This window comes from Macadamia integrifolia, chromosome 11 (assembly GCF_013358625.1).
Source record: "Macadamia integrifolia cultivar HAES 741 chromosome 11, SCU_Mint_v3, whole genome shotgun sequence".
Taxonomy (NCBI): domain Eukaryota; kingdom Viridiplantae; phylum Streptophyta; class Magnoliopsida; order Proteales; family Proteaceae; genus Macadamia; species Macadamia integrifolia.
The window spans coordinates 12,122,162-12,135,306 of NC_056567.1; the positions used below are offsets into that span (position 1 = coordinate 12,122,162).

At 37.6% G+C, this 13,145-nt stretch overlaps 2 protein-coding genes across 2 annotated transcripts; one reads left to right on the top strand and one right to left on the bottom strand.

Annotated features, from left to right (window-relative positions):
• Positions 1–1,069: 1,069 nt before the first annotated feature.
• On the bottom strand, positions 1,070–2,005 carry LOC122094164. The gene has a single exon (XM_042664870.1). It carries the CDS (start codon positions 1,765–1,767, stop codon positions 1,294–1,296), a length of 474 nt encoding a protein of 157 aa, XP_042520804.1. The 5' UTR covers positions 1,768–2,005; the 3' UTR covers positions 1,070–1,293.
• Positions 2,006–8,452: 6,447 nt separating this feature from the next.
• On the top strand, positions 8,453–12,248 carry LOC122094279 (alcohol dehydrogenase-like 4). The gene is made up of 10 exons (XM_042665038.1): positions 8,453–8,588; positions 8,728–8,864; positions 8,974–9,023; positions 9,130–9,461; positions 9,931–10,013; positions 10,154–10,229; positions 10,379–10,452; positions 11,215–11,310; positions 11,723–11,884; positions 12,009–12,248. The coding sequence occupies exons 1-10, from the start codon at positions 8,537–8,539 to the stop codon at positions 12,117–12,119; spliced, it is 1,173 nt and encodes a 390-aa protein (XP_042520972.1). The 5' UTR covers positions 8,453–8,536; the 3' UTR covers positions 12,120–12,248.
• Positions 12,249–13,145: the final 897 nt, after the last annotated feature.

A 13,145-nucleotide genomic window follows, 5' to 3' on the forward strand; every position in this document is an offset into this window, starting at 1 on the left:
TTTTTTTTTTTTGTGTGATTTTTTTTAAAATTAAGAGATAAAATGAAAGTTGCTCATTTTTATACATAAACAGTCCATGCTCTCAAAGTTGGGAGAGTGCTTCCTACTGTTTAGAGTACATTAGTATTTATGCATAGGTATACACAAGATGCATGCAATACAAAAAGAAGGCATTTGATTGAATTAGACTGAAATTTGATACATAGCTAATGTAAACTACGTATTCGTTATCCAACAGTTAGAAGTATTAGACATCATTTTTCCACTTTAATAGATACCTCCGACATCTAAAAACATAACAAACATATATGACAATAATTATTACAATAGTGTAACTTAACCATTGTGTCGCAGGCTTGCCCACTGACAATGTGGGGAAAATTTTCTCTTTATAAGCATATCTAAAAGTCATCTCTAATCAAGTAACCCATTTTGGGCAACCTGAGGGATATGCTTGAGGGCCAATGTGGCAGTTTTAACTGTTGGATAGATATGGGATCACATTGATTTTCTATTCTTATAATTATTAAATATCAAAATTATATGACTAATCTTGTTTTAAATTTTGGAAAAAAAGAAAGTTGTTTGGTCATGTTGCCCCTGCTCTAGGGGCATGCAAAATTACCATCCTATCCACTATGAAATAAAAGGTCTCATCCATATTGATGTCCCTAGGTGCACTCTCGTTGACTCCCACACTAGTGCAAGGACCAATTGATCAGGCAACGATCTGTGGCCCTTGAATTTTAATTTTTTTTTTTTTTCCCCTTTTGTATCACTAAATCCTAACTAAATTTTGACATCTCAGTTATACAATATGATATAGTGCTGTTATGCTGAAAACTATCTCATGAATTAAGGGTGATATGGTCATCTTTTTGTGGAAAATTTGAGCATCAACTAGCCGATATTATATGATTGAAAGCATTTGAAGGAATGTTCAACCGCTCGTACCAAACTATTGTGGATTTTATTTATATTTTTTTTCTCTTTTATTTTTAGTCATCCAATTTCTTCATTTCGTTTGGAAACCTGAAAATTGCTTGACACAGAGAGAGAGAGAGAGAGAGAGAGAGAGGTTTATGCTAGTTCATTAATTCCTCAAACCAAATATACTTGATATATCCATGAAAGTGGGCTTTTGTGACCAGTTGGGGGATTTAAAAATAATAATTTCATCACCATCAACAAAACAAAATCCCACCCAAAAGCCATGGAACCCGAATGAACAACGATCAAGGATCATTCATAAGCATCAAAATGTTAGTTTCTCTGATCTGGCCGTGGGCACCCTTACTCACACCCCTCAGGGATAGTTTCCAGCTTCGGCCTCCAGCTTGTGTGAGAATCAATACTTTCTTCCCATTCCACTTTCTTATCAAGTCCTGAAGAACTCGAGACTGAAAGTAGCTCCTCTATCGTCACCGTTTTCGATAGCAACTCTTGCAGCTGCTGCTTGGTTATACAAACTTTTATCTGCCTCTTTTGATGACAGATGGGTGGAAAGATAGCTGAAGCGGATAAAGGAAGAAGATAATATACATGCCCAATCTTCAGCTCATAACCAGGCGGCAGAGACTCATGTTGTGAAGCTTCTTTTGAGATGCCCAAGTCGCAGTAATCGTCAAAAGTCGCTAAGACATCCCTGACCAGGATCGGCGCTCTGTACTCTAGGATCTTTCCGTCTGGTTTCACAATCCGTAGAACTTTGTCAAGCCCAGTGGATGATCTTCTGATGGGTCTAGAAAGAGTATAGCAGTTTCCCATTAAGACTGTTCTTCAATTCCAGTCTGGTTGACGCCCGGAAGAAGCTTCTGGTTATGAGGATTGAGGAGAACCAGGGAGGAGGAGAGGGGAAACTTTCAGTAATGTTTTTGAGTTTAGTTTGAGGTCTGTGAGGAGCTTAGACAGGGAAAGTGGTGAAGATGTTATATTTTCATCTATATTTATATGGGTCTTATATGTAACATATTGCCTCTAATTAAAGTTAGCAAAGGAGATAAAATAAATGGCTGGGTTTAGCTTTTAGCCTTTTGAGTAGAGTTTGATGGGAGTGGAAGGTTGAGATGTGCCTTTCGGTTGCAAAAGGGCAGAATTCATTGAAGGGATTTGCTAGAGGGAAAGAAAGGAGTAAAGGGAATGTATGTCGAGAGGTAGATAAAAAATTATATTAAAAGATTTGTTATCATCGAGAGAGGATGATGGGTATTTGCCAAAAAGAAAGGGTAGGTAAAGTGGTCAACACGCATGCAAGTAGGGGGTGGGCTAGTGGAATGTGGCGCATTAGTATTGCTCATCACTAGTCATCCTTGTTAATTTAAAATTTTCCATGTCCCTTCCCTTCTATTATATCTGTCGGATTAAAATTCTATTAATATCTGTTGGATTAAAAAATGGCAAAAAACTTTTCATCAGGAAGGAGAGGGGAAGGAAACGAGTCTGGAAATCTGGATCAGCTCTCCACATAGGGTCCGCATGGAATCCCTTTACTCAAAAGCGTTTTCAAACTAGAGTCTAAACATTTAAAGTATCATTGATTATATTTCATGAACAGTAAAATTCTATGTGGGAAGGTCACAGCATGGGAAAAAAAGATCCAAACTCGAAGGAAACAGTCACTTTTTTAGGGTGTTTATTGTCGATCTGGATTCTCTCCAATGTCTCAATCGGAAGATTGATAGCATCTGATACACACCCCCTCATCGTCTAATGCGTACCAGATGCACTGACACACTTGAGAGGATCTGACTACCCCTGTAAGAAATCTCTTAGATTTTTACCCCAATACTATGACAATGATCACCCATGATAAAGGAATACCCAAGGTTGCAATGTAGGTATTTGTATCAGCACATATTGGCTGATACAACTAATTAACTGGTATGATATCGATATGCTGATACAGTTTCTACACTTCGTAGGAATACTCTGCAATCCTTATACATTATATATATGCAGCCTACAAATTGTTCTGCTGTTGTAGTAGTGGCACACAACTAAAATGGCAGTAGTAAATATCCAGACTCCAATATTTCTATTCTGTTGGAACCTATTTGGCCACTTGCTTAGGAATCAGATTTAGTGGGGTGGAGTAGGTTAATTTAAAACCTATTGGCCATTGGTTTATTGGAAAAATAAAGAATTTCAAAGTGAGGGGAACTGAAGTAAAATAACAACTCGTAGTACATGGGATGGTGGTGAAACTCATCAAAATATCATTAAGTGGTGATCGAAGAGTGGTTAGTGCGTGGGGGCAGGTTTCTCCTCTCTCAGTACTTTTTTGTTGGTGCGTTCCAGTTGATAAACAACAACTGGTATTAGCATATTCCACCCTGTAGTGTTTCGATCAATTACTTTCTCAAGGGAGATGGGACGGATTTTTAAACTTAAAGAGACATCCAGAGATTCCTGCGTGATGTCAAGTAAACGTAAGGCTTAGCGTAGGGCCTCTTCGTCTTCCTCTTCCTCTTCCTCTTCCTCTTGTTAGATGCTATCCAATCATATATAATTGAATTAGTTATTACTTATTAGGATGACCCATCCCTATCGTTCTATACTTGTAGCCTCGTCCAATTACTCTCAAATATTCTACCATCCACTGGACCACTCCTTTTGTTTTTAGCGATCAACCATCAATCTAGCAGAAAGTTGATATTACAATTCTTTTCATAAGAGGAAAGCTGGAAAGGGGTCTATATTATATCAAAGAAATAAAGAAGGGCAGAACAATCGGGAAGGGGGCAAAAGGGGAAAAACATCCTAACTAAGTTTCAACTAAGTCGCCATTCAAATGTTGGCGAATTATAGAAGTATAGTCTCATATCAGTCATTTGGGATGTTAGATGTGCCGTAATATATTCTTGGGTCATCTTCATCTAATATCTTAAGATTTTTTGTGGGATCAATATTCCATTTTATTTAATATGACATCCGAATAAGGTGTTTCCTACTCATCAGAGTGTGAGTATTGAAATGTTGAAAATTATAAATACGTAGAGTAATGTCTAAGACCTTGGATGTCTTATTGTTGAGACATAATTGGGAGTCATAGTTGTAAATTGGTTATCTAGAACCTTCCCTAAGACAGGAGGACCCAAAGAGGACATGATTAAAAAAACATATAAATACCTCCCCACATAGGAATTCTATCCATCGACAAATTGTATAGGAAGATTCCGAGTGAACAAAATGTTAGGGATACTAATCCCTAGAATCATGTGAATAACCTATATTATATAGAATACAAGAATGAATTATAAAAGGGATCAGTCATATACCTCCTGAGCTTGAATGGAGTCCTTAAACCAAGGTTGAAGTTTGCCCCATGAACTGTATGCCTCACGATCTGCGATGGAGAACCATGCAATAGGAATTCTACTACTGAGGTCTTCTGCAACCTCTTATTCTGGGGTTAAATATTATTGTGTAAGTAATGGCTACAGGGACCATTGGTATTCTATTTATAACAAAATCCCTAAACCCTATTCCACTCCCACAATAGAAAATGGATAGAAGTTTTCTAATTAGAGTGGGTCGTTATTCTCTTGGGTCCAATGAATCAATCAGTGTTAGTTAAGCACACATAAGAGTCCTAACACAAAATACCTATTTCTAAGGGAGCTCAAGGAGGAGGTAGACTGAAGATCAGTTTCTTCTTTAACATCAAAAGAGATGACTTATCAGATTTATTGAATTGTTTTGGACTCCATGGACCATTTTCTTAAGTTCTTTTCAATTCAATACAGGTTATCTTGGATCTTGAATGCGTTTTAATTTACTTTTGAATCATTTCCACCTATGATAGGAGGCATAGTTTTAACCGTTGAATAATTAAAAAATAAATAAATAAATAAAACATTAATCACACTAGATGGATGGGTGAACCCTTCTCCAAGGCAGAGAAGGAAACCTTTCCTCCATTGGTATTAAAAAAAGAAAGCAATTTTATTTACAACACATTCATCCAACGTCCAGCCAATGAGATGGGATAATGGAAAGTTAGGAAGAGACAACAAAAAGGAAAGTGTCAAGGAGGCTTGCAAGGTTTTCTCTTAATGGCATCTCCCATGCATCTCTCTTTCACACTACCTTTCTAAATTGGGGCTGCGCCCCATTTGTTGTGGGCTTTCAGTGGAGAATCGAGATCGTGCCAGAGTGGGTAGATAGAGTCCTCGGCCCAATCCTCACTATGTCCGTCGTTATTTCTTAAGCTGACCAGATACATTTCCAACTGTGAGGACTAAGGGAGGGACTACTAGACTGAGAACCAAGGCGAGCTGCTACTACTCCATAAATCGGGTCCTGTTCATTCACTCGGTTTCAGCTTTATGATTCTATTAGGGCTGTAACTCAGTTTTGGTCTGTTTCGCACTTTCTCTTCCACTCCAATTGGTCCTATTTGGGCTAAGATCGAACCAACCGATTATAATCGGTCCTTGAAATTGAAACCAAAATCGATTACTTATGGTCAGGTCGGTTGTCGAGTCTTAAATGGTTTCGATTCATTTTGAGACCAATAAGCCCACATTCAAGCCATGGACCATGGGCCATGGGCCTTATTATAATTTTTTGCTAATGGACTAGTTACATTTGTAGTCTCTTCTCCATCTTCCCAGTTTGTAGCTATTATATATAAAACTAGAACTTAAAAAAAAAGATTTTAAACTATAAGAGATTGTAGAGACTTCTACCATAAGGAGCAAAGAATGGGTTTCATTTCTCAGTCCCATATTAGAAAACTAGGTAAGGAAAAAAGAAAATGGAAGGTTATAAACAAGGGAGAAGCATTGGGAGTGGGTTAACATTCCATTTGAGAATGGTTAATCAGTCCCTTTATTGGGCTCAATCAGTTAGTGGTCCAATTGAGCACATGTTGATCCAACTGGGCTGAAAGAGACCAATCGATAAGTTGAATCTTCTTTATAACCTAAAGATGACACTGGACCGTTTAGTTAGTGATTGGTATTTCTTCGATTTTATCAAGTGCTCTGGATCTGACTGGGGCTGGGAGAGTCATAATGTACGTGGTTTCATTCCCACTTTGCTTTCTTGATTCAAACCCGTGATAACTAGGTTACATTGGAGTAATCACCAAGTTTTGCCTTTTTCAAAATTCACATATGGATTTATTTTAAATTTGCTGATCGTTTGTATTAAGAAGGTTATTGGGCTGGGCCTCATGGTTTGTCTTTTATTTTAGGAAATTCTCATTATGTTTGGTATGTCCTAAATTAAGAGAAGAATCTTTGTTTGAATTTTAAAATTAACCTATTAAATGGTGAAGTTTTCTCTATACTGCCAAAAAAAAAAAAGTCTTGCCTAAAACAAAAGAAAATACAAGAAATAGAAAAACTTGGTGCAATGGAGACACATAGACATAATTTTTTTTTTTTTTCTTTCTATTTCTTTTTATTTCTATTCTTTTCTTTTTTTTTTCTTCTCTTTTCTGTATTCTTTTTTCTTTTCTTATCTTGGTTATCAAACACAGCCTAAAGGAAAAAAAGAACTCTACTAAGAAGCATGGCCAATGCTGGTACTCCCATGAATCTATCTCTAACCCTTATATGGGGAAAAGAATGACAAACACAAGGAACGGACAAATATATGGTGATTGATGTTCTTTTGTTTGTTACTCGTTGGTCCCCAAGTAATTGGATTGGGCTTGGAACTGCATGGAATGGATCAGCTATCTGCATCCTCTTCTTCTTTTTTATGATATTAAAATTTGCAAGATCTACTAAGGTTCACGCTATCTTGATTCTATATTAGATTTTTTATAGATTATTCATTGGATTTACCCATGATAGTAAGACATTGTCCTTTATTAAATCAATCTTTGACTAGTCATGTTTTGTGCTTCCGTTGGTCAAACATGTGATAAAATTAAGTACCCTTGCATGCAAGCACCCATTCATCCACTGTCATATCACATGGCATTAGATTCTTGGAACTATTAATCGTCTAGAGAAACTGATTGGGTCGACCAATCTACGGTGATCCACGAGTAAGTACTGTTTTTTCTTATCAAAATAGGATCAACGGATACCCAGCCCAGTCTACCCAATTGAATTCAAAACCGATCTTCAATTTCAGAAGCTTGAGATTAAATGAAAGGCAAATGTTTACTTGCATAGCAGGGTTATGTGAGAAGAGACCTTCCTTCTTCTGTCAAGAGGAAGAGTGATATGACAAAATTGACCGTAACACCTCTCTTTTAAATTTGAAACTGCAAAATAATTATTAAAATCTTTTTTCTTTTTCTTTTTCTTTTTTTTTAACTCCAAAATTTGGTCATTCTCCAATCCAGAAAAAAATTGGTGTCTTGAGTTGTTTGATCCCCTTGTCTAGGTTTTAGCCCTCTTTTGTGGTTTTGTGTCTAGTTAGAACTTTGCCCTAGGTTAGCCTTTCTAGCCTGATGTTATATGTTATTTTTTTATACTTTTAATAAATTATCATTAAGAAAAGATGATCATTCCCTGACGAGGGTCCATAGGTCATGACCAGGATATCATCCCAAGAAAAAGATCAGATTGACCATTTAAAAATTATTTCAAATTCCTTAACAAGGGCCAAAGGCCATTAGGATGGCATCTCAAGGGGCGGCCAAAATGTCCATTTGATTACTATTCTAAATTCTAACTTTTGGTTTAAATAATTAGAATGGCGTTCCGTTGGCCCAACCCTAGAACCACAACTCATAATAAAACCATTAATTATTGCTAATAATTCCATGATTCAACTTGAAATCAAACTAATGTTCTGGTCAGATTGGTCAAACCATCGGTTCAATATATTAAATATGACATGGGAATTGTGGATTGCAAGCTAGGTGATTAACCCAGCCATCAATATGAGAAACTTATTAATTGATGGCATGTCCATATATGATATAGGTCAGTTAGTTTGGACTTTGCGTATGTCTAATATTAGACTCAAATTCAATCAAAATTCAATCAGCACCTTCTCCATGGACCAATTTTCATTTCCTTTTAATGGTTGAACCAACTAAACCATCTTCGGATGATGAGCAGACGGAAGCAGACCTCGACCCCATCAGCTTCTGTCATGATATGATAAAACGTGCAGAGAAGTGAAATCTGAAAAGAGGAGGAAGACGACAATGGTATATTTCTTTCTTTTCTGAGTAATCTCAGGATCCCTTGTATGTAATAACTTATAAGCCACGTCATTTATTTGGAGTGCTAGATGAGAATGGCGTATTTGCTTTTCCTTTTCTGTAGAAAAAAAAAAAAAAAAAAAAGTTCGCCGGACACATAAGTTGACTTATAAGGTGTTTTCATGGAGACAAAAACTAAAACATAGTTCCACGCATGACTGGCTCTGGCTGACTCGTTCCAATCTGATAGCCATAGCAAACAATTATATATTAAAGAGCGAGGCCTTCTGTATTGATTATTATGGAATATATTAAGGAAGAAACACAATTGAACGATTTCTCACATTACAAATACGTAATACTCCTTCAACCCAAGTAACGCAAACAAGCATCTCAGGGATCAAGAACAAGTGGAAGAAAATGGGTGACTCAGGTGAGAATGAGACTAAAGGGAAGATCATCATTTGCAAAGGTATCTCTCTCTCTCTCTCTCTCTCTCTCTCTCTCTCTCTCTCTCTCATCTTCCCAATGTCTCACAATTTTCTTAGTTTGATCGATCATATCTTGCTTCAAGAGACTAAAAGTTGTTCCTTTTTGTACCGTACGTGAAGCTGCTGTTGTATGGGGTCCAGGACAACCCTTTTCTATAGAAGAAGTGCAAGTCCATCCTCCCCAGAAAATGGAGGTCCGAATGAAGATCCTTTACACCTCCATTTGCCACACAGATCTCAGCGCTTGGAAAGGAGAGGTAATTAAGGATCTGGGATATGCAAAACCAAACACAGTATAGTTCTTACTATTTTCAATTATTACTAATAACTGGTTCTTTGTTTCGAATCCTAATCTTGAAATTGAAGAACGAGGCCCAACAAATGTATCCTCGAATACTCGGCCACGAAGCTGCAGGGTAACTACTATTTTATTCTCAGGAAATCAAAGGAAGAATTAACCAAAAAATTTGTGCTTATAATTAGAAGATGAATTGAAATACCTTATTTATCTATATGTGGCAGAATCGTTGAGAGTGTAGGAGAAGGAGTGACGGACATGAAAGAAGGTGACCACGTGGTTCCAATCTTCAATGGAGAATGTGGAGACTGTGCTTACTGTAAGTCGGAGAAAAGTAACCTCTGCGAGAAATTCCGGGTGAATCCGATGAAAGCCGTGATGGTTAACGACGGGAAGACCAGGTTCTCCACCCTTGACGGCCAACAACCCATTTACCATTTCCTCAATACCTCCACCTTTGCGGAGTACACCGTCGTCGACTCGGCCTGTGCGGTCAAGATAGATGCGGAGGCTCCTCTGAGGAAGATGAGCTTGCTCAGCTGTGGCGTTTCTACAGGTAGTAATTGCTTGACCCTACTATTATTAACCCACCCGAGTGATAGAGTTGGTGAGTTAATTGGGTGGGTGAAATTTGGAAGTACTTGTGCATGGCATGGCATGGCATGGCATGGAACATTCCGGTTTCCACTTTCCAAATTATTTCACATCAGGATTTAGGGGCATGGCATGATATGGTATATATATTAAGGTCACCCATAAGATCAAAATCCTCTGTTTTTCTTATCCCTGTTTTTTCTTGTTTTGCTATCTGCAAAACACGACACGTGAACAACAAAGGATCCAACGGTAAAGGTTGGGTGAGGATTATTACATCCGGTGCGTTGATCTTAAAGTTGTCTATGTGTCGTGTTATGCAGGTAGCAAAACAAGAAAAAACAGAGATAAGAAAAATAGAGGATTATTTTCCCCCGCATATGGGTCCGAAGAATTTTTTTTTTTTTTTAAATAATTTATTTGGGTTCAAGGGATTGGAGCTGCTTGGAATACCGCAAACGTGCAAGCCGGATCAAGCGTGGCAATCTTTGGTTTGGGTGCTGTGGGGCTTGCTGTAAGTGCCGAAAGACAACCATGCATCTCTCTCTCACACATCTCTCTCTCTCTCTCTCTCTCTCTCTCTCTCTCTCTCTCTCTGTGTCTGTCTGTCTGTAGCAGACGATAAATAATTATGAGGGTTCTACTGGTGGGCAGGTAGCGGAAGGAGCACGGTTAAGAGGAGCTTCTCGAATCATAGGCATCGACATCAATCCTGACAAATTTATCAAAGGTGCTGCTGACAGTAATATGTGATTGACACTCTGTTGGCTTTGTCTGAAAAAAAAAACAAAAAAAGCTTCGTTTGGACAGTCGACTAGTTCCTCATTATAATTTAATGTATGGGTTTACTAATTGATGGATCTCCTGGACTGTATGTAGGTAAAACAGTAGGGATTACCCATTTTATTAACCCAAATGATCTCCAGAAAGAGGAGTACAAAGCTGTGCATGAGGTGAGTAATCCAATCCATATATATCTTACACAACTAGTATCTCTTCATTTCAGGTCCCAACCAACTACCAGCGTTACTATGGATTGGGTCCGGAATGGGTTCATATTGAATACCCAAAGATTTAACTTGTCAAAATAAATACCATTGACTAAACCCAATCTACTTTCCCTCATATATATATATATATATATATTTAAGTTCTTAGCGAAGCCAATTGACTTAGTTAGAGACACAAAGAATGATTCTCGTACAATGTTTGATCCACATTTGAATTCTACTTAATCTCTATCTTCTTTCAATTGGATTTTATTTTACTTGAGTTCAAGTAAAAGTCAAACACCATACAAGAATATACGAAACCTAATCCAATTTATCCTTCTCCCAATTCTGCACCTACTTGTTAGAGGCCAACACACAACCTTTTATTTTCCTAAATTCTCTTCTTTATCCTGCTGAAAATTAATATGAAAAGGTCAGAATAATGGATTATTAAACTAATAACTACTTCTCCACCTTCAACCCTAGCATTTACGCAAGCTAGCTCTGATAATAATTGATATTCTGCATTCAATGAATCTGTAATGCCGGCAACTACATGACTTATTTAGTTTGGTCATCTCAAAAGTGTATGGATTCCACAATTTTTTTTTTTTTTTTTAAATTTCAATTCTTACAGGTTTAGCTCTGAGAAACATACATTGAATATATGTTAATTGACTAAACAATGGGCATATCTTCTAAAAGGCTCCCGGTGATACGCAGATTATTCGAGAAATGACTGAAGGAGGCGTTGATTACAGCTTCGAGTGCTCAGGAAACTTGGAAGTTCTTCGGGTGGCTTTCTTGTCCACTCATGATGTGCGTTAATTTTTTTCCTTTTTTGTTTTTTTTTTTATCTAAGTTTCACTGGCTTTCCTTTATACAAAAAGTTTATTCAAACGGTAATTTAGGAAATAATTTCGTTAATATATACATATAATTTTGCCATATGGAATAATGATGTGGCAAATATGATCATTGGGTTTCTAGAGAGTAATTTGAATAGAGCATGTGTCAAATTTCAACCACAAATTCAGTCGTTTACTCCTTGTCTAATATCACACCTTCTCATATATGTGTTCATGCATGTCTATGTTTACCTGATCAAATTTTAACCTCAAAATCAATAATTTACCCTCTCATCTAGTATCATACCTTACGGTAGACTGTTAGAATTGAATTAGATTACAATTTATTAGCCTCATAGGTTAGCCCATACAACATTTTGCAGGGATGGGGATTGACTGTAATCTTGGGAATCCATCCATCACCAAGAATGCTTCCTCTTCATCCCATGGAACTCTTCGATGGTAGGAGAATCGTGGGGTCTGTGTTTGGAGACTTCAAAGGGAAGACCCAATTGCCTCATTTAGCCTTGGAATGCATGCATGGGGTCAGTATCTCAACTTATTTTCTCTGCCTCTTTCCTTTCTCCTACACTTGTATTGATGTCATCATTTTATTCTCTTCATTCGTTCTAACATTTCTATGTTGTTTGGTCGAGGGGTTGATTTCAGTTTGTGAATCTTGATGGGTTTATCACAAACGAGCTTTCCTTTACTGACATCAATGAAGCATTTCAACTTCTCGCCAATGGGAAAGCATTGAGATGCCTTCTCCATCTCTGAGGTTACTTTTATATGGTTAATTTCTATCTATTTTACTAGGTACTTCCTTCCTCTAGTGACTACAGAGGTATTATGCCTAACCAATATTTGCCATGTTTAGTATCGCACATTACCATATTGCAAAGAAAATATCACTCAGATGCATTCTCTCTTTCTTACTGACACTCTTTTCCTGACCCCTAACAATATGAATTCCTTCGTAACCCCATTGGTTTGAAGTGAAAAAATGCCATTACATAAAAGCACCGTAAGCCTTTGTGAGGTTACATAAGCCCATTAAATTATAGACCAACCCCAAATCCATCAATGGCCCAACAACATGATTTGAAGCTTGGGCTTAAGCTTGGCCATGTTACACCCACGGCCCATACACAATATTCGGGAGATCCTTTGCCCGAACCCTTACGTGTTTCCGTAGGTCTTACTGTAACGGGTTTGTCTGGAAATATACGTACCCATATTTTTCCACCACGATGCACATATCGTGTCACCCTACTTCTATTTGTCTAGATGTGATCCACGCGGGTTCGCCAGAAAATAACCCTGGTCCAGGCTTCGAAAAGATGCTGGACAGTACGATTTTAGTCTCAAGTTGGCGTGGTCCAAATTGCAGATAGTGTCCATCAACTGGGAGGATGAACAATTGAGCAAAGTCGATCCCTACCAAAATTAAGAGCACAAGAAGCAATGCGACGAAGTAATAATAGACTGATAGGGTGAATGGCGTAGGGTCCGGGGCCACCAACTCGTTTCCGTGGTGCCTTCTTTGAAACTTTTCAGTTTTCAGGGAGACAAATGGGATCAAATGCTGTACGATGGAATTACTATAAATTAATAATCATCACATAATACGTATCAGACAACAGTAATAATCCAATGATTTTTTTTTTCTTTTTTAATGGTGGAATAATCCAATGGTTGATGGACAAATGATTTGCACGACGCCCGTGCAAATGAATCTGCACACCAAGACGCATGAATGGTGGAATTCTCAATCCCCCCCAAATTACGGTTTCTATCATTCAC